A 1,937-nucleotide genomic window follows, 5' to 3' on the forward strand; every position below is an offset into this window, starting at 1 on the left:
GAGGGAGCATTTCTCGATGGTATTTTATATTAAATGTTTACCATGAAATAGGTCACCTTTAACAACATCCAGCCCTACACGGTGCGCAAGTTTCAGTCGTCAGAGGAAAGAAATCACTTGTTTAAAAATAAATGTGTTTTGGCAGCATGAACTTTAAGGTGTCCTTTCTGTGTAAAGCTCTTTCCACAGTCAGAGCAGCTGAAAGGCCTGTTCCCGGTATGAACTACCATGTGATTCCTCAGGTTTCCTCTGCATATGAAACCCTTCCCACACTGAGAGCAGGTAAAAGGCTTTATTTCAGCATGAATTAACATGTGAGTCTTAAGGTATCCTTTACACGTGAAACTCTTCCCGCACTGAGAGCAAGTGAAAGGGTTTTCCGAAGAGTGAGTTACCAGATGATCCTTAAGGTGTCCTTTCTGCGTGAAAGTCTTTCCACACTGAGAGCAGCTGAAAGGTTTTATCCCAGTATGAACTACCATGTGATTCCTCAGGATTTCTTTACATACGAAACTCTTCCCACACTCCGAGCAGCTGAAGGGCTTTATCCCGGCGTGAATCAACACGTGCTTCTCAAGACTAGCTTTGCGTGTGAAACTCTTCCCGCACTGAGAGCAGCTGAAAGGCTTTTCTGAGGAGTGTGTCACTAAATGATTGTCAAGGTGTACTTTCTGCGTGAAACTCTTTTCACACTGAGAGCAGCCGAAAGGCTTTATTTCATTATGAATTAACATGTGCTGATGAAAGCTCGCTTTACGAGTGAAAGTGCTTCCGCACCGAGAGCAGCTGAAAGGCTTCTCTGAAGAGTGAGTTACCAGATGATTCTCAAGATGCACTTTTTGCGTAAATCTCTTCCCGCACTCAGAGCAGCTGAAAGGTTTTATCCCGGCGTGAATTAACAAGTGATCTTTAAGGTTTTTGTTACACGTGAAAGCTTTTCCGCACTGAGAGCAGACGAATGGCCTTTTCTCGCCATGAATTCTCATGTGTTTCATGAAGCCTCCTCTACGCTTGAACGTGTTTCCGCACTGAGAGCAGACGAATGGCTTTTCCTCGCTATGAATTCTCATGTGTTTATTAAGGCTTCTTTTATGTTTGTACACCTTTCCACACCGAGAGCAGCTGAAAGGCCTTTTGACCTCAGTAGTTTCTCCACTGACATCCTGATGTTCCTCCTCCACCTCGTTCAGATCTTGTCCTTCTTCTTTCACTTTCATGAGGCCTAAAATGAAATCATCAAAACGATGAAAATCAATGGGAAAATTAGGAAAATAAAGGAATAACAGAGATCCAGAAAAATGACTAAAAGCACTATTATGACAGGCCAGTAGATGCTGATGTCATTCTGCAAGGAAACGCTACACGATTTCGGCAAGGAAAACTTCAATTAAGAAAACAGACAAAGCGGGTTAGTGAACCAGCATAGAAAACAAGCAAATTAAACATTTTAAACATTAAAAATCAAAACAAAACAGCTACAAAGGTTGTCATTTGTGTGTGCATGCATTTAAGACCCCCTTGAAATGAAACGTCACATCTCAAGGGGCTAGCCTTTCAGTTAAATCGATTTAAAAGCATGCGTCTAATCTGCATGAATTTACATCTGTCTACAGAGAACCTGCAGATATCAGCAGATGCAATAAGTCTTAAAGGACTTTGTTTTAAAGGTTTTTGACTTTGTTTTTAATCTCTTCATGCTGATCGGCCGATACCGATTCTGATGCTTCAAGCTTTATATAAGGGATATGTAAGCTCACGGTTAACCCAATTTTAGATAAAGTAATACTACAGATGGTGTCTTTTTGTTATGCAAGCAATATCGAGAAGACGTGCTGTATCCTGAAGAAATTACGGCTGAAGGGCGTTAGACACGGCGTGAACCGAGATCGTTAAATGCTGTCCTTCTGTTAGAAATATTCATGCTTCTTTCTCTTCTC

The 1,937-nt window shown here is 41.5% G+C and overlaps 1 protein-coding gene across 1 annotated transcript; it reads right to left on the bottom strand.

Annotated features, from left to right (window-relative positions):
* Positions 1-227: 227 nt before the first annotated feature.
* On the bottom strand, positions 228-1,217 carry LOC122332388 (gastrula zinc finger protein XlCGF8.2DB-like; the record flags this gene model as incomplete). Its single annotated transcript, XM_043229692.1, has 1 exon — positions 228-1,217. A coding segment is annotated over exon 1 (990 nt), but the record flags the coding sequence as incomplete, so codon positions are not given.
* Between the last annotated feature and the right edge of the window lie 720 nt (positions 1,218-1,937).

The sequence above is a fragment of the Puntigrus tetrazona genome, unplaced genomic scaffold, assembly GCF_018831695.1.
Source record: "Puntigrus tetrazona isolate hp1 unplaced genomic scaffold, ASM1883169v1 S000000053, whole genome shotgun sequence".
In the NCBI taxonomy this organism is placed as follows: Eukaryota; Metazoa; Chordata; class Actinopteri; order Cypriniformes; family Cyprinidae; genus Puntigrus; species Puntigrus tetrazona.